Consider the following 20,978-nt stretch of genomic DNA (forward strand, 5'->3'; position numbering starts at 1 on the left):
GGCAGCCAATAGGATTCAATCAAGAAGTTCAGCCTGAATTGTAAGTATCTTCCAAATAATTATCAGGCACAGCTTTGAAGGTAAAAAGTTATATTAGGAATTAACAAGGAAAATTATATAAATCCAGGAAGGGTTTAGGATAAATGAAAGGTGACCCTAAACTGCTAAATTGATGCCCCCTTCCCCCTCCTCACTGGAGGGATGAAGCACTTAACTTAAACTGGCTCTATTGCTATAGATAAATATCTTATTCTCTAATTACTAAATAATTATATAATTATATCAATGAAGAATAGAACTGACAAATAGGCTAACCCTATGGGTAGAAACTACTGGCTTAAGCTACAATGGTTTCTCAGAGAGAAACCCCAAGTCCGGAGAAACAAGCAGAGTATCTGCTCACATCCAATCCCATCAATTAACTGACTTCAACCCTTCTCAACTGCCCCTCACCCCAAAGTTCTCCAGGGGGGTCCCCTGGAATTCTGGGTGAGGCTCTCCCTATACCTTTGCAGGGATTCCATGCTTTGCATCTGCACACAACAGTAAATTCCCCCTCTTCTAGTAGGAATTTCCACTGGAAATTCTGCAGGCTTAAGATATTGTAGCCTTAAGTACCCTGTCCATACTAACTTAAATGTTTTATTCCTAACCCCTTAACAGTCTTGCTATGCTATTGCTATACTATCTATACTATCTACTCCTATCTAAGGAGGGAAAAAGGAAAGTATAATCAAGGGGAAAAAACAGGTTTTGGAATTACATACAAGCATCATAATACATGCAACAAATTATCACAAAAATTCCAAAACTGCAACTATTATAAGTTGCAAGCACTATACTTATAGCATGCAATGCAAACATCTTTGAAACACATCCAAAGCAAAAATGTAACAACCTACAGATCTTCTAAAACTTGTTCCTAACTCATAACCAAAAGAAATATGGTAAAACTCTATATGCAAAATGTTATAGAACTAAGTTTCCATGTTAGTACCTTACTCAAGCTAAGTTAGTGGTATTAATAATCCTAAGTTCTAAATTGTTAGTATATTAATTTCATTTTGTTAGTCATTAATATATGTATACTATATACATATTCTTATAGACTATAGTGACTTTCCCTGACTAACTCTGTATTTCAAAGATCCCTAAAGCTATATCTCTCCCTATGATGTTAGTAATTCTATTCTATGGATTAGTAAAGATAATACAGGCTATCCACAATGCCTATTTACAGATGGAAGTTCTCTTAATGTCTACCAAATCAAAAAACAAACAATGGATCTTTTGATATGTTAGAGATCCTAGGATACCCTTCCCTTATATTTAATACATATGTACATATAATACATATATACAGAAGAGACTCTCATTTATCTACATGAGGTCTATATCAAAAAGGTGAACAATCAGTTTGTGTTGTGTCCAATGAACTAAAGTGTACTGATGTATGCACATACTTACCCTTACTGCAAGAATCTTCTGGCTCACTGGAGAATCATAATCCTCCTTGTTAGCCATATGTAGTGTGGCATGCAACTACCGTGTGATGTCTCAAAGTACCATGTGTGTTTATAACATGATAGCTGCTCCACGGATTTCTTCCTTCCAGTCCTCTTCCTGCGCAGTACTTAATAAAGATTACAACACTCTCGTGATTGTCCATTCCTTGGTACCGCCGCTGCTGTGAAGTTCTGCAGCTTGTAGTTTCTATGTTCTTTGTTTCTTCCTCTGTACTTCATGCATACTTGTCTGCCGTCTATCGTCTTGTCTGATGGTTGACTTGTCACCTTCTTAATCAGGAACATTAGTTGTGATGTAATTGTATTAACTTTGTGTTGTTTTGTGTTGCAAAAAATTTTACAGTTTTTTTTCCCTTGTTTTTTTTCTTTTAGAATTTCAAGCAGTTCATTCATTCTCATCATAACCGTCTGTTTGCTGTGGATCTGACAGAGCATTCATTTCATTTTGCTCTATGTCAGGAGGTTTTTCATGATGTTCTTTAACAGGTTTTACATGAGTGATGTGGAACCACGGGTCTCTATTCTCAACTTTCACACAAGTTGGGCTAGTTAATAGCACCTGGAAAGGCCCGACCCATTTAGGGTCTAGAACAGATTTTCTTGTAAAGTTCCTTATATAGACCATGTCTCCCGGTTTAAGCTGATGTAAGCTAAAGTCTAAAGGAACTCTTTGGGTTAACAATCCCAGTTTGTGCAATTCATCCAGTCTCTTCTTCAAAGCTTTTATGTATCTATATAGCTGACACTCAGCTCCAATGTGTGATAAGAGAGCTGACTTCTGGGATGAACTATGCCATGGAGCGTGCCCATATAGGAGTTCATATGGTGATAATCTTGTGTCACTACAGGGTTGACTTCTTAAATAAAAAAGAACAATGGGGAGTGCTTGTACCCATTTCAGATGGCTTTCAGAACACACTTTCCCAATGAGAGTTTTAATTCTCTTATTACAGATTTCAATTTGCCCTGAGGAAGAGGGGTGATAGACTGAATGTAAACTCCTCTTTATCCCCAAGGTCTTATAAATCTCATGCAATATGTTCTGGGAAAAGTGTGATCCATGGTCCGAATCTATTCTAGCTGGTACAGAAAATCTCGGAACTATCTCCCTCAGAAGTGTCTTCACCACAAAAGCTGCGTTGTTTTTCTTTGCAGGGAACACTTCTGGCCATCGAGTCAACCTGTCTATGATGACTAGGGCATATTTGTATCCTTGACAATTGGGCATTGATATATAATCAATCTGCAAGCACTCAAACGGGGTATATGCCAATTGTCTGCCTCCTAGTCCCTTAATTCTGGTCACGCCCTGATTATATTGCAAGCAAACCTTGCATTTTTGGCATGTTCTAATTGCACAAGTGGATATACCAGGAGCCGTCCAGTGTCTTCGAATACCATCTATTAAGGATTGTGTCCCATAATGGCCTTTGACATGCAATGCATTACATAGGGTATTATATAAAGATCTTGGAAGAATGGGTTTGTCCTCACTAGAAAACCATACACCTCTCACTAATTTGGCCCCTAGATTTTCTACCCAGTGCTTCACTTCCCTCGGGGAGTATGCCTGTTTTAGATCTGCTTCTTCCACCAAAGAGAAGTTCAGCACAAGGACCGGGCCAAACCGGGCTCCAAATTTTGCGGTTACATCTGCCCTCCTGTTTCCTAATGAGACTTCATCCGTACCCTTTTGATGTGACCTGCAATGCATTACTGCCATTTCCTTAGGTAACTGGACAGCTTTCAGGAGTTGGTTTATAAGGCTCCCATAGGCTATCTCCTTCCCACCAGCTGTTATGTATCCCCTATATTTCCAGATTTGGCCTGTACAATGTACTACGTTAAATGCATATTTACTATCGGTCCAAACATTCAACCTTTGACCCTGGCCAATTTCTAAAGCTCTGGTGAGACTCAGGATTTCAGCCCCTTGAGCACTCATGGACTTAGGTAGAGCTGCATACCACAAAGTCTCATTTTGAGTTACAACAGCCGCGCCTGTATATCGTTCTCCATCTACCACAAATGCAGAACCATCGGTAAATAAAGTGAGATCGGGAGAGACCAAAGGAATATCGGTCAGGTCATCTCTTGTCTTTTGAACCATGTCCAAGGTTTCTGCACAGCTATGGATGGGTTTTCCTTCTAATGGTAAGTCTGGCATTAGTGTAGCTGGGTTGATCTCCTTACAACGATGGAAAGTCAGGTTCTCATTGCCCAGCAACACAATTTGATAATGGGATAAGCGCTGGGAAGTAAACGCTTGTAGGTTGCTGTTCTTCAAGATGGTATCTATTTGATGAGGAGAGTACAGCATAATCCTACATCCCAAAACCAGATCTGAAGATTTTTTAACCATTAGGGCTGCAGCTGCAATTGCTCTCATACATGGTGGCATACCCCTAGCCACAACATCTAACTGGGAGCTATAATAGGCTGTTGGTCTGAACTGATCCCCAAGAGTTTGCATCAACACTGCACTGGCTATTCCTTTGTCCTCATGCACAAACAGGTGAAATGGTTTTGCATGGTCAGGGATTCCAAGTGCAGGACTGGTCAACACCGCTGTTTTCAGTTTTTCTATAGCATGCTTGTGCTCCCATGTCAGTTTTAAAGGTTCTGAGACAGTGTTCCTAGTCAAGTCTGTTAGAGGTTTTGAGATCAGACTATAACCAGGTATCCACTGCCTACAGTAACCCGTGATACCTAATATTGCATGGAGCTGCTTCTTGGTCTTAGGCATGCACAGCTTTTGTATATGTGCAACTCTCTTTTGGGAAATCCTTCTTATATCCTTTTCCAACATGAAGCCGAGGTAATTTACACATGGTAACACCCACTGAATCTTACTTTTGGAAATTTTGTGTCCCCTTTTGCATAGCTCTTGCAACAGATATTTGCTGTCCCTTTGACAGATTTGAGCACTTGGTGACATTAGCAAAAGGTCATCCACATAATGTACTAGCTTGCTCTCAGTGAATATGATGGTTTCGAGATCTCTTTGCAGGATTTGGCAAAAGATATTCGCGCTTTCGGCGAATCCCTGTGGAATTCGCGTCCAGCAGAGTTGTTTCCCCTCCCAGGAAAATGCAAAAATTTTCTGATTGGACTCATGCAGAGGTACAGTAAAATATGCACAGCACAGGTCCACGACCGTGAACCAGGCTGCATTACTTGGAATCTCGGCGATGATATTTGCCAGGCTAGGTACCACTGCATGTCCCTTCTTAACAAAATTATTCACTGCTCTTAGATCCTGCACAAAACGCCATTGTGTCTTGCCTTTTGGATCTTTCTTCGGCTTCTTAATGGGTAAAATTGGTGTGTTGTACTCGGATATAGTGTAGACCAAAATGCCTTGTTCTAGGAGACTTTGGATAATGGGTCTGATACCCTCTGTGGCCTCTTTGCATAACCTATACTGAGGGATTCTAGGTGGAGTACCCTCTTTCACCTCTATCTTCACTGGGGTGGCAGATTTTAAAATTCCCACATCGGTTGAATGCTTAGCCTAAACCTCCTCTGGGATATCTTCTGGTATTTCATAGATACTCCCTATGTCTTGTTCCTCCTCATCACCCTCCACTTGCCCTAGGAATAGCAAGGGATGGTGTTTGAGTGACTGTTTGGGTAAGTGTAGGAATATCTGTCCTGACCTATCACACTGGATAGTGGCACCTAATTTACAAAGAACATCCCTCCCCAGGAGATTGGATGGACAACCGGGTATCAACAAAAAAGAATGATCTAAAGTCATTGGGCCTATTTTCACCATCTTAGATCTTAGCTTGGGCACCAACTCCATTTGCCCAGTGGCTCCTTTTACTCTCACAGACCCCATTAGTGCACAATTTTCTGGTGCTGATGTCAACACAGACCGGGTTGCTCCAGTATCAATAAGAGCAGGATAGATTTGATCTATTGTTACCATAACCAAAGGTTCCCTGTCTTTAGCTGTCTGATCAACAGGTACCAAAGGTGTTTCTATCTCTATGTCCCCTAAATCCCATTGATTTTGTATTCGGACTTCTGTATGTGCTGGCTCAGGATTCTGTGAGTGTAATGATGGTAAGTCTCCTTCAAAAATGGCTTCTTGGACTGCCAATGCCTGAATTGGCATCCCTGTACTGTTCATGGGCCTATCAGTGTCAAAGTGTATCTCAGTTTTTCCAGACCATGAGTAAGGTAGAGTGTCCTTCTCTTCACTGAACATGCTTTGCTTGACTTGTGCAAAGTTAGATTCAGGAGAGGTATTCCTCTGCATTAAAGGAAATTCTACAGAATTGGGAATGTGTTTGTGGTTCATGACTACATCCCAATCCTGTGAGTCTATGCTTTCTTCTTGTATTTGTTCCCTAGACTCCATGTCAGTAACAGGAAACTCAACTCTAGATGTATTTTGCATAGGAAACAAAGTCAGTGTTGTAGATTCTTCCTTTGTCCCTACCGATGTCATTTTGTTCCTCTCTTGGCTACTGACATTTATTAAACTGAATTCCTTTAAATGCATTAACTCAGAATCTACTCCAAAGGCAGCTCTCTTTGGAGTATCACAGGCTTGAAAGTGTGCTACGTCTTCATGCACTTGACCCTGAAGTAGACTTGGTACAAATTCTCTAGCTCCAGGATCTAGCTTTAAAATTCCCCTAGTAATGTAGCTACTAGAGTTTTCACTTTCCCTTCCAACTTCCCTAGTTGGTGATAGAGAAGAGGTAGTGCCTGTGTCTGAGAATTCAGCACTTTCCTTCTCAATGGTCTGCAGGAGCTCATCTCCTTTATTGACACTGTCCATTTCCAAGAGATCCCCATTAGAACACTTGTCTATATTCATTGCCCTTGCTGTTTGGCTTTGCTGTACATGTAAATGATCCACAGTCTTACTACAGAATGGTTCTGTCCCCCCATAGTGAGAATCAAGGAACTACCTTCTTCGAGCTTTTATCAAGAACTTGTGCAGATGTGCCTGATTTTCTGTCAGTGTACCCCATATCACCGTTTCCTTTCCCATAAATTCTCTCCTTAATTTCTATTATATCCTCCTCCATTTGCAATTCCTCCTCAGTCATATCTTTGTAACTTTGTGTTACCTCCTCCAACCCATAATTCATAATATTTTCTGCACCCATTTTATTCTTCTCACATTCCTTTGCTACATCATCATCACTGCCTTTCTCTTTTCTTGCAACAACTGCTTTCTCTAAGGCTGCTTCCTCGGTTCATAATGTACGAGGTCTAGCACCTTGGAACAGGTATTCTTCCATTTTTGACAAGCTTGGGGACCTACTAAACTTGGCACAATCATGGTCACAACATCTAGCCTTAACCTTATCACTGTGTCTACTATTGTTGTCCCTGTTGTTATTATTGTTGGTGTTATTATTGTATCTGGAATTGTAGTATGTATTCCTCCTGTTGTTATTGTTATTATTCCTGTTTCCAAAGTTAATCTGAGACTTATATCTACAATCCCGTACCACGTGGCCAATTTTTGAACAAAGGAAACATCTCTTAATCTTGTTGTTAGTACTGCCACTAGATTGTCTAGGCCTGCTTTGGCTCCTCTGATTGTTGGACATCAGAGCCATATTTTTTATTTCTTCTACCTCTCTGGCCTTCTGAGCTTCCCTCAATTGCTTTTTAAGCTCAGCAATCACTCTATCTTTTTCAGAGTTTCTAGATGTTTTAGAGTCACTATCCTTTGAGTCACGGACATAAGCTGCTGTCTTTCTCAATTCCTCAATGGGCATGGTCTCCCATTGTGGGCAATGCAGTCTAAAATAGGTTTGAATGTAATTTTGACTCCCTTTTACAAATTGCCTCCTGATATGCTGAATGTTGTCTTCAGCAGTCATGTCCCTGAACCCTAGAATAGTCTCTCCAGCTTCCAGCAGTCTATCTAGGTATAAGCTTGGATGTTCCTCCTCCCCCTGCTTTAACTTTTCAAATGAGCCCCATGCATTTGATCGTTTAGCATGGAGTCTCATCACCTCTGCCAAGTCTTCCCTGCATCTCCTGAGATATGACATGTTTGCATGAGATGACAGCTCTAGATCTTGATGTTGCTCAGGCCATGATGCTAGGTTGGGATTGTTCCTTGTCTCTGCCAGAAATTTAGCTTTTTCACTCGGGGTAAATAGCTCTGTTAATAAAAGTTCCACATCTTCAAAATTTGGATTATACAGCCTGATTGCCTGTTTGAATTCTTTTATCACCTTATGTGGATTTATGAAGAACTGGGGAAACCTTCTTTTTAAAATCTCTAGATCCCCTCCAGTAAATGGTTTATATCCTTTAACATGTATAATCCCAGCATCCGGTTGTACAATTGTTCTATCTGTAATAGGAAGTATTGTTACAGGAGCTGACTCTGCCCCTGCAACTTCTTGCTTTTCTGGGGTGTCCTTTTTAATCTCTTGTTGTTTTTCACCCCCTTTCTTTGTTGTGACCGTGCTTTCTATGATTTCCAGTTGCATAATTGTCCTAGCATCAAGTTCTCTCCCTTCCCTTATTTGCTTATTGATTTCCATTAGTGTTTTCATATATTCTAACATTTTTTCCATAGCCGGGTCAGTAACCTTAGTGTTTCCAAAAGTAAAAGCCAGTATCTTTCTTAAAATCATTATAGCTCCATAGCCAGTGGCAGTCATGGCTATACCTGTTGGTACATAAGCCAATGCCTCTCCAATTGTAATTGTTAGCCATAGATAAGTGTCATAAAATTCTATTATTGACCTAAAAAATTGGGGAACAGTGACAAACCAAAATGTAGCATAGGTTTGCCAAATCCCATAAATTAAAACAGCAGAGCACCCTAAGGTAATAATTGCTCTGTTTAACATGTCAGCCATCTTATCTCTTCTCCACTAGGTCCTAATAGTACAAATCCTAGGCTGACTGGCCAAAACTGTTATGATTATAATAACAGATAGTTTGGAGAAGCAGATAAATGTTTCAGGGCCAAATAACGCTTTAAGTTAAGAGACAGAGATTGACAGGCTACAGTGAGGAAAAGGAGGGGGTAAAACTCTCCTGGCTCTCAAGCCCCTCCTCCTCTAACTGCTTCTGATTCAGTTGGTAATGAAGACAGCAATAGGATCCTTCTGATAAGTTTCACTTTTGGCTGAAACCCCAATAATGTTCCTTTCTTAAATATATATTCCTCTCAGGTCAGTTAGAGGAGATATATAGAAATTATTTATCTAACTGTTGAGGACAGAAGAGATCTTAAACTGGCAGCCAACAGGATTCAATCAAGAAGTTCAGACTGAATTGTAAGTATCTTCCAAATGATTATCAGGCACAGCTTTGAAGGTAAAAAGTTATATTAGGAATTAACAAGGAAAATTATATAAATCCAGGAAGGGTTTAGGATAAATGAAAGGTGACCCTAAACTGCTAAATTGATGCCCCCTTCCCCCTCCTCACTGGAGGGATGAAGCACTTAACTTAAACTGGCTCTATTGCTATAGATAAATATCTTATTCTCTAATTACTAAATAATTATATAATTATATCAATGAAGAATAGAACTGTCAAATAGGCTAACCTTATGGGTAGAAACTACTGGCTTAAGCTACAATGGTTTCTCAGAGAGAAACCCCAAGTCCGGAGAAACAAGCAGAGTATCTGCTCACATCCAATCCCATCAATTAACTGACTTCAACCCTTCTCAACTGCCCCTCACCCCAAAGTTCTCCAGGGGGGTCCCCTGGAATTCTGGGTGAGGCTCTCCCTATACCTTTGCAGGGATTCCATGCTTTGCATCTGCACACAACAATGGTCATATACTTAAAATGTGCTACAGTACTTGAACCCAGATTTTTCTGATTCTAAGTTTAGCTACTAAGGGCAAGACCTTAAGACATATTACCTCTTATATGTAATAATGCATATATCTATTTGTATCTACACATACTCAATCCATTCATGCACAATACATGTATAGGCACATACATGCACATATGTATGTTTGTTGTGTGTGAGTATATCTGTACCTACACAGGTATATATAATTAGGGTAACCCCTAAAATTGCAGTGCAGCTTTAAATTTTAATAGTGTAAAATGTACTGACTTTTGAAAAAAAACTGTCTATATATATATATATATATACATATATATTTGTCTTTTAGACTCAGTCTTGCTTCTGTTATTATTATGCATTTCTGTTGTCTTTCTCTTTTAAGGATCAAGACTTCAGTAGTTTGTTTGATTGTATTTCCTGGATATAGAGAAGTATTTTGGCAAAACTGTGTAGTGCTATGACTTTGAGGGGAGAAGCTGAAAAAGTAGAAATAACACAAAAATTGGATCAGAAAACACTATTGTTGTCTGTAGTAATAATATATATATACAGATTTCTTTGTTATTAGTGTCACGAATCATCATGAAAGACTATTTCGCAACTAAAACAAACTGATATGATTAAGTGGGAATAGTGCTTAGCATTGAATTCTAAAACAAAATTAATCTCTAAACACTTTTGCAGCTTTTGAATATTCCAGATAAAGGACATAACTTTAAAATTAAATGAAATGTTCAGCTAATCATGAGAAAATAGTGAGTGTATGTATTATATTGCACTCTAGGGTCACCTATTTTTATAAAATTTTTCCTTTTTTATTTTGACATGTAAAATAAGCTTACCAGTGAACCATGCATACTGTAATTTTCTGCTATATTCCATTTGACTTTGAAAGTTTCTCCCAGAAATTTCAATTTGGTTTTATCCTCTAAAACAAACAGCTTTGCAATTTGTGCTTCTCCTTAAAACAATTACACTGTCATTGTATCTCTGTGAAGTTATTTTTTTCTAAAAAAAACCCCTAACTTCAATATCTTCATCTGTTTAAAATTCTGTAGGTTTGAATTCTTAAGACTAAGTCCCATATTTTCATAATACAAAACATAAACACAGGGATTCTCGTGTGTGCTTATCTATAGCATTTAGAGTACAGTAAGTTTGCTCAATATGAACATTTATGTCCCAAGTTAGAAATTGCTTCATGTCATGGTTTTTCACAAACCAGTCAGGCAATATAGGGAGATTGAAGTCAAGGATAGCATTTCAATGACAATCACATTCCCCAAAGGATAACTCCTTGATCTTCTTTTCAGTCATGCTTCCCTTCCTTCTCTCCCCTCCCTACCCACATTTGAAGGGGAAAAAATCATTCTTTTGACTCTTAGCTACTGTAAGTAGTAAGGTCAAGGTTTTTTGCCTCCTTTCAAGGTTGAGGGTAGGAAAAATATGCAAACTAGACTGTTTTCCAGAAACACTCTGTTTTGAATAAACTAACAGTTTTTTTCCTCTGGCTCTGGAAACGCAATGAAAACGCGACATACTGTGAATCTCTCTCCTGTAGGTGGCGACAAAGGCCCTGCTTGCTCAGAACTGTCCCAGGTGCTGATCATAGCCTTTGAAAACTGATCGCTATTTGAGCAACCCAGGGCTCCAATAGCACTCTCCTCAGAGGTTCCTGTACAGCTATATTGGTCCAGAGGGATGGAAGGCAAAACGCCTTTACCTTACAAGTAGCACCAGCTTAGGGACAAAAGAATAGCTTGCTTCCTCAAGAAGGGAGAGACACTCAAAGAAGGAACATAGAGATACCCTTTTGGGGACTGATTTTCATGGAAATGCTAAGAGCAAGAATAGAAAAAGAGAAAGAAAGAAGTGTATGCATTTTTGAGAGACATGAAAACAAAGAATAATATATTAAATTAGATTTCTCACAAACTGCTTAAGTGCCTTTTAGTGGCATTTTGTTTGGAGATAAGGATGAAAATTCAAATTTCAAGATTCATCCCCTAACTTTCTATTTTTGAGAATTACAACAAAGAACATTACTTCCTCATTTAGGACTCCTCCAAATTATTTTTCTTTTTTCTTCCACTCCCACAAGAAATTGCATGTCAATCCTTTTTTTATGACAAACCCTATCTACTGTGTAGTAATAAATGGGTTATTTTTTCCTTGGTTTTGAGTGGCGTCAGTGTAATTGTTATAATGTTAATTTAATAGATGACTTCGGATATGCGTGAGGGTGATGAACACAGGGGGCTTTCCCAGTTGTGCCAATGAAAGAGTATGGCTACAAGCAAGGTGAGGTGTGGGGAGGAGAGAGCAGATAGTCAGGGAGACACACCGCATTAGGAAGGGAGGGTAAAAAAAAGAGTGTGGGAGGGAGGAGAGAAGCCATCAGAGTGGCAGAGAGAGTGATAAATAAAGGAGAGTGAGGAGAGATAGGAGACAAGAGACTGGGACTTGAAGGCGAGTAGGGGAAAAAAAGGAGCAGGGAGAGGAAGCACAAAACAGAAAAGGAGAGGGGGAAGGGAAGGAGGGAGGAAAGAATCGAATGGGAAAAAAGGGGGGACAGGAAGAGAGAAAGGAGAGAGAGAGAGAGAGAGAGAGAGAGAGAGAGAGAGAGAGAGAGAGAGAGAGAGTCAGTAAGTGACATAGGATCGAGGGTTCTTTTTTCCAGCTCCTTTTAGGTTTTTAGATTGTTTATGAGTAGAGGAGTATCTTCCTTAGGCTGGCAGTTGGACAGCGGCAGTGATACGGACAGCTGCAAACCAGAGTGGACAGCGAAAGACAGAAATTCCAGCTATAAACCAGGCATATCTGACTTACTTGGAATTGCCTCTCCGCTAACTCCTGTTTGTTGCGGGTGGTCAAGGAGCCCGCCAGACGAACCAAGTACACCAGCTGTGTGGCTTGCTGAAGATGTTTGAACCATTGACTTCGTGCAAGAGGGGAACACTCCCAGCTTAAGCTGCCTTATCTCTCCATCGCCCCAAATCTTTAGAAGTGAGAGGACAAAAACAAGGGAGGGGGAAGGAGGAGGCTTGTGCCTCACACCACTGCCCAGCTAACCACCTCCACGGAATGGATGGACTCACCCACAGCAGCCCCCTACCCCATGGTCACGCTGACCTTAGCAACCAGAGCAACAACACTACCTCCAGTGACTCGCCTTACAATAGGGGCAATAGTACTGATTTCTCAGATGTGACCTTCGGCTACCAGGTAGTCACCTCGGTGCTGCTCGGCTCCCTGATCCTCTGCGCTGTGATCGGCAATGCCTGCGTGGTGGCCGCAATTGTCCTGGAGCGCTCCCTGCAGAACGTGGCTAACTATCTCATCGGCTCTCTGGCAGTCACAGACCTGATGGTTTCCGTGTTAGTTTTGCCTATGGCTGCTCTTTACCAGGTCCTCAACAAGTGGACCCTAGGCCAGGTGACCTGCGACATCTTTATCTCTCTGGATGTACTCTGCTGCACATCATCCATCCTGCACCTGTGTGCCATTGCCCTGGACAGGTACTGGGCGATCACTGACCCCATTGACTATGTAAATAAGAGGACCCCCCGGAGAGCTGCTGTCCTTATCAGCCTCACTTGGCTAATAGGCTTTCTGATCTCTATTCCACCCATGCTGGGCTGGAGGACCCCAGAAGACCGTTCTAATCCCGACGCCTGCACCATCAGCAAAGACCATGGCTATACCATTTACTCCACATTTGGCGCCTTCTACATTCCCTTGCTACTGATGCTAGTGCTGTACGGGCGGATCTTCAAAGCCGCCCGGTTCCGAATCCGCAAGACAGTAAAGAAGGCAGAGAAGTCCGCGGACAGTTGCTTCAGTACTTCTCCCGCTCCCCCGCCCAAAAAGAGTATCAATGGGGAGCCCAGGGGCAAGAACTGGAGGCGCGGGGCGGAGCCCAAGATAGTAGGGGCTCCCTGCGTCAATGGGGCTGTGAGGCAGGGCGAGGATCGCGCTGCCCTGGAGGTAATTGAGATCCATCACTACAGCAACTCCAAGGACCACCTAACTCTCCCCAGTGATGCTGGTGGAGTCCTCTGTACCACCTCCTTCGAGAAGAAGAACGAAAGGAATATAGAAGCCAAGAGAAAGATGGCCTTGGCCCGAGAGAGGAAGACAGTCAAGACGTTGGGCATCATAATGGGTACCTTTATCCTCTGTTGGCTTCCATTCTTCATTGTAGCTCTGGTTCTGCCCTTCTGTGAAAGCAGCTGCCACATGCCCGACTCATTGGGTGCGATCATCAACTGGTTAGGCTACTCCAACTCTCTGCTCAACCCTGTCATCTATGCCTACTTCAACAAAGATTTCCAAAGTGCTTTCAAGAAGATTGTTAGGTGCAAATTCTGCCGGCAATGATATATTGCTGGATGGCTGAAGGTTGCACAACCCAACCCCTCCCCAACCTCATCCTCACCCTCATCCTCACCCTCACCTTCATCTCACTTCCTGATAAGCTACCCACATCTAAATTTAGCTTGCCTCTTTTCTCCTAAACCTCTACATCTCCATTGCCTCTGCTTTCGGGGTTTCAGGCCTCTTTAGCCAATGCAGCCGAATATTAATGGGAAAGAGGGATTATTTGTACCTAATAGAGCCGCAATGGGGGTGGGGGTAGTTCGAGACTGGGGATGAGTGCCCTTGGAGCACTCATGGAGTTATTTGGGAAACAAAGTTGGTTAAGTCTTTCTCCCTTCCCCAGAACTGACGTTCCCCAACCCGGAACAATCTACAAGTTCTTGCTCAGTCTCCTTCCTTCCAGGACAGAAATGAAAACAAAACAGAACCATAATCGCAGCCCTCCACAGCAGGGTTGTTGTGCTCTTTCCTGAGTTAAAGAAATTTAAGTTGCTGGATATCTCCTCTGGTTATCCCCTTTGCGCCTTGCCTGCACCAGCCCTCAGCATTTTCACTCATTCGGCTGGTCTTGCCCCCTTTCCTCCCCTTCCCCTCCCTTTCTTCTCCAGGTGTACTAAGACCAGAAAGCAGCAGGATTTGCCGAGAACTTTGTTAGTTGTGGACACCTAATTTCCATCGTTTCCCAAAGTGAAAAAAAAAATCAGCCTATGCATAACCCGCTTGTTTTGTTTTCCCTGACCACCTCTTCCGACCTGGGGGAGGGTGGAAAGAAGACAGCAGAAAGTTAATCGTGAAAGTAAATCTGTAAGTACCGGAGGCCTCGCTTGGAAGGGGCTGGAGAGCTGTGGGTGTCCTGGGTGAGTTTGCAGCGGGAGAGGGATATGGAGCAGCCTCAGTATTTTCTTTCACCAAACTAAAAGAGGGAACTTCCGGTGGACAAAAAGTCATTTATTGGAATCTTTTAATAATTTGCTTCCCAACTTCTCTACATTGGGAAGCAGCCGCTATTATACCACAAATCACTGATTACTAGAAATCCATAAAGCACTCTGTAGATAATAACACCCCAGCCCTGACCTCTGCTAGGGGCCAAGGAGACTTGATTTCTCAGAGTCCTAAGATAGAGTCAAATCGCCACTTCCTCTCCTATATCTGTCTCCCTCCACGGATGCATGGGGGCATGCATGCTTTTATTAGAGAGCGGGAACAACTTTTAGCGCTTTGCAAGGACCATCGCACTAAGTTTGACTCTTTCCGTTTGAAAGTCATAGCCTGTAATTCCGGTTTTTAAATAAAGGAAATCAGGGAGAGTAAGTAGCCCAGGCTGCTGGGGAGGGAGTAGTGTATTAATTGCTTCATGTTCCCCTGTTGACTAAGAATAAGCCGAGGAAGGTCTATGGGGTTTGAGCACGCTGGTGCTTGTTAAACTGGTGATTGTTAAACTAAAGAGCTCAACGGAACAGCCAAGCCTGCAGGTTCTGAAGGGGTCTCTTCATTTGACTTTTGTGGAAGACTCACCAGACTTGTTCTTCGGCCCTCATGAAAAAAGAAATCTACTCCGAAAGCGATAACGTTTGTCTTTCTTTCTGTGGTGGAAATCTCCGGGTTTCAGATCTGAGAATATGGAGCTCGATCTTGTAAATTGGTACGGTATTGGCATCTCTTTGTGGCCTCAGAGTGGGACTCCTTAAATCTTTTAGGGGCTGAAAAGTTTCCACCGCATTGTGCCTCTAAATGTTGTACTGTACAGGGTATGCTACCTAATCCGGGGTGGGCCCCAGATGTAACAGGATTGCACGTTTTGCACGAATGTGGTTGTTGAATAAGTGGAAATCTTTGGACAACAGAGCTTCAATTCCCCAAAGCAATTATTCTTCCAATCGTGTCAACCCCTATCCCTGAGAAACCTATTGTAATCTCTGCTGCCCAGTCCAAGGGAATGTTACCCTTGTGCTCAATACAGGTGGATGTATATTTTCAATCATTTGACAATGGTTAGCTAACTGATGCTGGACAATGTAGTACTTTCACATCCAGCCTCCCAATTTTCTGATGACTAGCTATTTAAATTATTAGCAGAAAATTATTGATTTCTATTGTCTTTCCTTCCACCTACGGTTTTCTTTTTTCTCAGATGAGTTTCTATCTTTTGGATGTTTGAGCATATTGTTTGGAGAACAGTGTTGTATTTCTGAAGTCGAAGAAGTTGTCAATGAAAGTGCACTTGTCTAAGTATTAGAGGTGACAAAGCAGAACCTATTGCTTTAAGTTATTTGATAAACTCACAAAGCTAACCTGCTGTTTAGCCTATAAAATAAATCGACAAGACCTCATGTGAAAGAAAAAGAGTCTGAGTGTAAACTGAGAGAGACTGGGGTTTTACTCCCTAGGTCATTATGAATTATATGAATATGATTCAGTTGCATTGTGGCATGAGTAGCTTAACAGGGGAGGAGAACAGAAATTTCCAGTCTAATTTTTATTAATTTGGGAAGTTTAATTTCATTTTTAATCACAATGAATGAAATATAATTAGATGGGAGAATGATCTCAACAGCTATGTCCCTCTTTGATTGCTGTTGGTTTCCCTAAATTTGTAGTAGAAATGTCTTCAAATCAATCATAAGTGCATGTGAGGACTGGAGGAGATCCTGGAGATCACTTAGTTTAAGCATTTTAATAGTTTAATCATTTTAAAGATATGGAAACTGAATCTAATGGATTTTCAGTGACTTACCCAAGGTCACAAGGCTAGTTTTGGCAGAACAAGGCCTGGAACCTGGGTAATAATCTCCTAGTTCCAAATTTAAATCATTCAAAATCAATTCTGTTTTGTCCTAGAAAGTAAGCCTGTGCTAACATTTCTCCCTCGTATATTAAAGTTTAGTTCCTATAGCTGACTACTCGAATTGGAACAGTGGTTTTACATTTGGAAACCTTTACTCCCACTTCTTAGCATTCATTAAAAAGGTACAAATAAAGCCCAAGTGTGAGAGGCTGGGCAAATCTAATAGTACCTGGTTGCTAAAGCTATTGTTGGTTGAACAGAAAAGTCATATTGGTATTGAGGAAAATGAAAGGATTGTAACTCTCAAAGGCACTGGATTTTTTTAAAGTTGATTGTATTCAGGTAAAGTATTTCTGCATTAAACTTGGCCTTCAGTGTTCATTTGAAATAATAAAGTGATAATTAAAGACTCATTAGTGGTGATGCTATAATAAACTGATATCAGATACACATGGCCCCCAATTCTCTGTCTCTTTACATATCTTTGGAAAATTCACCCAACATTGGTCAAAAGGGCAGTTACAAAGGGTTACATAGTTACATAGTTACATAGAGGAAAAGTACATAGCTACATAGAGAGAGGAGCTGCCTCAATTTACCACTAGAGTTGTGCTTCTCAATGCCCTTGCCTCCGTGTTCAGCAGGTGAGATCTTTTGAGAAATCCAGCTTTTAGAAGCTATGCTACTTCTCTTGACACATTCAGCTAATCTTAAGTAACTAATCAGAAAATATAAGGTGAAAGGATAAAGCAAGATCTCTGGTAGGCACAAGAAGGTCGTTTTGAATTTTTAGCCAGTAGGTATGCTTATGGGCATTTGGGTGGCTCAGTGGATTGAGAGCCAGACCTAGAGACTGGAGGTCCTAGGTTCAAGTCCGGCCTCGGACACTTCCAGCTGTGTGACCTTGGGCAAGTCACTTGACCCCTATTGCCCACCCTTACCACTCCTGGGCCAAGGACGGTCCCTAGCCCGGATGAAAAAGGAGGAGGGTTTGGCGTGGGGCTAGCAACCCCACCCTGTAAAAACTACATCTGCTAAAGAAACTGCAACCTAAAGTAGGGACAGCTGGGCTAGCTCAGTGGATTGAGAGCCAGGCCTAGAGACGAAGGGTCCTAGGTTCAAATCCGGCCTCAGACACTTCCCAGCTGGGTGACCCTGAGCGACTGTGTGACCCATTGCCTACTGGTTGTGGCCCTATGCTCCTAGAATGGAGTCCCAGGATAAAAAAAAAAAGGTATGCTTATAGTATTCTCCATGTTCCCTTGTGATTTCCACATCAAAGATCAAGGTCTCAATTAGGCTACCTTTTATTTTTCACAAATGTCATTTAATTAAATACTGAAAACTGCCGTGATCTATAAATATGTCAGAACCTGGGTCAATATAACTTGATTATTATGAATCTCTTAATGTGAATCCCTAAAGAATCAAGTTCATATAACTTCCTGAAAAGCATGTATTTGATTCCCATTTGATTACCCAGAAGCCTGAACCTTTCTTTTGAAGCCATATCTATAAGTATTATTAAATAAATTTAAGTTTAATTTAAAAATTATCTTTATAAGTTAAAATTGAGAAGAAATAAAGCCTCATCACTCCTGAAAGGCATATGAATTATTGGTCATACACAGAGAAATGATTGGCATCACCCTTAGTAGTGGAATAAGTATGTGTTTGCATATATGACTGTATGTTTTCTTAACCTAACTTTTAATGGGAAAAGTGTCATGTTGGAGGAAATAAGGGACAAAGAATCCTATGGAGCTCTTGCGTTGAGAAATATCATATAAATATAGGATGAATATATGTCAAATAGAGATCAATGAGTCTGATATGGCCCCTACTTTTCTTCTGAGTCCTTTCCATGTGCCTAGTACTTTCATTCATATGACTACCAGTGTTACTACTTTTCCTTAACACCACTCACACAGAGGAAGATAACATTGCAAGGTAGTATATGTTCGGTATCAAATGAGAGGGACAGAGACAGCAGGTGCTCTGGGAACACAGAGGTCAGTAAAATCACTGCCCTCTTTGTCAGGGAAGGTTATACAGAAGTAGAGTTGGTTTAAACTGTCTCTTGAAAAGGGAGTTGGATTCAAAAGTTTATCCATGGAGAAAGTGATGGCATAAATAAAGTAATGGAGGCAGGCATGTGGCAGGCCTGACTAGCAAATACTATGTAAACTAGTCAAAATGTAGTATAAGATTAGTAACATAGAATGATAAGAGATAAAGTTGATTTAGACTGTGGAAGTTCTTAAATTAAATAGTTGAGGTTAGATTTTATTTTAAAGGCAAATAGGAGCCACTGAAGTTTTGATCAGTAGAGTGACATAATTTAACAACTTAAAATTGAAAAAGAATTTAGGTGAGGAGCTTAAAAATTTGGCTGGACTTGCTAATTGATTTATCATGTGTGACAAAGGAAAAGGAGAAGTCAAAATTGAATCTGAAGATTTGAACCTGGGTGATTTAGCAGGAAATTTTTGCTACAGAATAAAAAGAAGAGAAATTGGATGTATCTCTCCAAGGGTATTAACATTTTAAACTTTACCTATAAAATATAAATAATAATATTTATATAACATTTTAAGATTTGCAAAGCATTTTATATAGATTAGCTAATATCCTCAAACAATCATATGAGGTATTTACACAAAGACTTCCAGAACAATGTGTGTGATAGATATTATTATTATTATTTTCCTTTTACAAACAAGGAAATGGAGTTTAATAAGTCCAAGGCAGAATTTGAAATCAGATCTTCCTGGTCCAGCACTTTACAAAGTAGGTAGATTGGATATTTCAGAGTAAGGAGTTATGTTAGCAGCAATTATGAAAACCCAACATTGTCTGCACAGAGTGATAATTCTGTATAAAGGTATATTAATAAGAAAACATTTGAGATTTTTCATTGGCAAAATTTTGATTTTTCTTTCTTTTTAAGATTATTGTATTGTCTCCTTTTCTTCTTATGTCACATTTATCTTTGAATACATCCCTCTTTCTCTTCTCTGTCCAGTATGCTTCTCTTTGTGATAATTTTTCCTCTATAATAACATTTTAAAAGAAAGAATAAATAAAGCATTTCAGCAAGATCAACTAGCAAATAACTGGCAGGTGGAGATATATGCAATATTCCACATCCATATTTTCCCTCTGCAAAGAGAGTGATGAGGTTCATTTGCTTAACTTTTTTCTGAGGCTAAGCTTGGCTATTATAATTATGCAATCTTCAATTTCATTTTATGATTGTTTATATTGTTGTAATCATTGTATGTATTACTTTTCTGATTCTACTTACTTTACTCTATATCAATTCATATGTCTTCCCAAGTTTCCCTGAATAAGTCATCTTCATCTTTTCTAATAGTGTAGCAATATTCCATTATATTCATGTATTCCCATTTGTTTAGATATGGATTTCATATTTTTTGTTACCATAAAACTGCTGCTATAAATATTTTAGTATATATGAGATCTTTTTCTTTTTTTATTTCCTTTGGGTATATGAGTAACAACAATATGATCTTTCAGTCAAAGGGTATGGACATTTTCATCACTTTTGAAAAAACATAAATCCAGATGCATTCTAGAATAGTTGAAACAATGCACAGTTGCACCAGTAGCATATTATAGTGTCCCTGTCTTCCCACAGCAACTCTAACATTGACTATTACTAATGTTTCTGATCTTTTCCCATTTGCTATGTATAAGATAAGCTAGCGGGACTTCTAACTCATCTTTTTCTTCCTTTTAACATTTTGGAACAATCTTTCATATGATTGCTAATATTTTCCATTTCTTTTTTTGAGCACTTTTTGTTGACTTCTCAATTGGGGAATTATTCTCGGTCTTATACAAGGTATCTTCAAAATCTTTGTTAAGCATTAAACTTTGCTTTAAAATCTTAATAGCATCAATAGATAGAGCTTTGATAGCATAAAACTGAATAGAGCCTTTTGGTACATTTGGTATATTTATTTTATATCCGTATATGTCATGGATATTAGATGCTTATCATATAATTTATGCAGTGATGTCTCCCTGCCCCAATCAACAGCTTCCCTTTTTATTTTAAATGCACTGAATTTGTTCATGTAAATTCTTAGAAACATTTTTGATTTTTCAATTACTTTAAGAGTCATGGAAATAGAACAATGTGAAACAAATATTTGACCTATGAAGCTACTGGGTAACATGTGCTTTGGAAGGGTAACACAGTGACTTAGCTGTTTTCCAGTATGTACAGAAATGCATACATAAATGCACATGTATATGTATACCCATATATGCATATACATGGAATATTAAATAAATATTCATTCAAGTGATTATTTCAATAATTCTCCACAAAATAATTTAATGTATATTTTATATATAATTAACCTCTCCCTCCCCTGTACTAAAGAGTCTTCCTTAATATTGTGGTATATGCCATGATGGATAATATTACTAACTGAGCAAATGAAAAG

At 39.9% G+C, this 20,978-nt stretch overlaps 1 protein-coding gene and 1 pseudogene across 1 annotated transcript; both read left to right on the forward strand.

Annotated features, from left to right (window-relative positions):
* Positions 1–10,958, forward strand: part of LOC123251698 — a 192,451-nt pseudogene extending 181,493 nt beyond the window's left edge.
* Positions 10,959–12,416: 1,458 nt separating this feature from the next.
* HTR1A (5-hydroxytryptamine receptor 1A) lies at positions 12,417–13,712 on the forward strand. Its single transcript, XM_044657723.1, has one exon. The coding sequence runs from the start codon at positions 12,417–12,419 to the stop codon at positions 13,710–13,712; it is 1,296 nt and encodes a 431-aa protein (XP_044513658.1).
* The last annotated feature ends 7,266 nt before the right edge of the window (positions 13,713–20,978 follow it).

This window comes from Gracilinanus agilis, chromosome 1, assembly GCF_016433145.1.
Source record: "Gracilinanus agilis isolate LMUSP501 chromosome 1, AgileGrace, whole genome shotgun sequence".
Taxonomy (NCBI): domain Eukaryota; kingdom Metazoa; phylum Chordata; class Mammalia; order Didelphimorphia; family Didelphidae; genus Gracilinanus; species Gracilinanus agilis.